The following is a 1,437-nucleotide window of genomic DNA, read 5'->3' on the forward strand; positions in this document are numbered from 1 at the left end:
ATAATATTGCAAAAAAAACAAAAAGTAAAAAGAATAATTGAAGACAAATTATTAGAAGAACTTTAAGATTTAGAAAATAAAATTAATTATAACGAGAGTGAGAAATTATATAGCGATTTTTTATATGTTAAAAATAAAATTGACGAGATATATACTGAAAAAAACTCAGGGAGCGCTTATTAGATCAAAGCAACTGTGATACTGTCAAGGAGAAAAAAACTCTAAAATTTTCAAAAGCAACAATTCGCAAACTACTTACCTATTCAGATCAGTACACCTTTGATTCCAATGAAATTAACAATAAAATATACGATTTCTACACGATCCAACATCGCTGGATAATTTAGTACTTTGAATGGAATACGTAATATTAATATTCTTGATAAAAGTGCATGTGATATTTTGGAATATGAAATTGATGAAAATGAAGTAAAAAAACGTATTAACAACATTCAAACTAAACAAATCCCCTGGAAACGATGGGTTAACAATTAAATTTTATCAAACCTTTTGGCCATCAATAAAACACATATTTTTGAACTCTATTAAATATACTTTTGATACTGGTACTTTATCTACAAGTCAAAAACAGACGGTAATTGAATTAATTGCTAAAGGAGATAAGAATAAATAGGAAATTAACTTACTGTGATACAAAAATAATTAGTAAAATTCTTTCAAAGAGGTTAAAACCATATTTAAGTGGTTTGATTCACCCTAACCAATCCGCTTTTATTTCTGTTAGACATATAAGTAGTATATGTCTTTTCGGATATGACGCATTTCACTTCTGCGCATGCGCAGCTTTTTCAATGCGTCATATCCGAAAAGACACAACTGTTAAAATGTATTATAACAGACTCCCCAAACTGTTAAAATGTATTATAACAGACTCCCCAAACTGTATTATAACACACTCCCACCCCAAACTGTATTATAAATTACCCAAACCACAGATCACTAATAATAATACAGTATAAAATAACCGCATTAAAAATGTCTTTAATTTTAAAACACGAACAAAAAAAATTCGAAGGAGACGGTTTCTTCTCTGCGCTAACATCTCTCATCCCCAAAGTGACCAATTTTGTCTCAAACAACAAATCGCTCATTTCCTCAGAAGCGCAAGCTCTTGGATCTGTGGCAAAAGCAGGAGTAAATATAAGCGATGCAGTGAAAAAATCTGACGAACTTAAAGAACTGCAGCTAATAAGAGAACTAAGAAACAAGAGACTAGAACGACAAGCCCTAGAAAAACAAGGAAAAGGGTTTAAAATCATTGGATAAAAATGGCAAGCAAAAATTACAGATTGGATCCAATCTTTCAATTGTATGATCCGATTCAATATTCGTTCAACAAGAAGAAAGAGGATTACGTAATCATCTCACCATCGGTAGGGACAAAGACCCAAATAAACGACGGAGGAAGAGTTACCT

At 31.2% G+C, this 1,437-nt stretch overlaps 1 protein-coding gene across 1 annotated transcript in view; it reads left to right on the forward strand.

Annotated features, from left to right (window-relative positions):
• Positions 1-1,287, forward strand: part of LOTGIDRAFT_176385 (hypothetical protein) — a gene marked incomplete at both ends in the record, with an annotated part of 7,826 nt that extends 6,539 nt beyond the window's left edge. The window contains one exon of the mRNA XM_009047563.1: positions 1,121-1,287. Within this exon, the coding sequence (XP_009045811.1) occupies positions 1,121-1,287 (167 nt within the window). The remainder of the gene's footprint in view (positions 1-1,120) is intronic.
• Between the last annotated feature and the right edge of the window lie 150 nt (positions 1,288-1,437).

Source organism: Lottia gigantea, assembly GCF_000327385.1.
Source record: "Lottia gigantea unplaced genomic scaffold LOTGIsca_1135, whole genome shotgun sequence".
Taxonomy (NCBI): domain Eukaryota; kingdom Metazoa; phylum Mollusca; class Gastropoda; family Lottiidae; genus Lottia; species Lottia gigantea.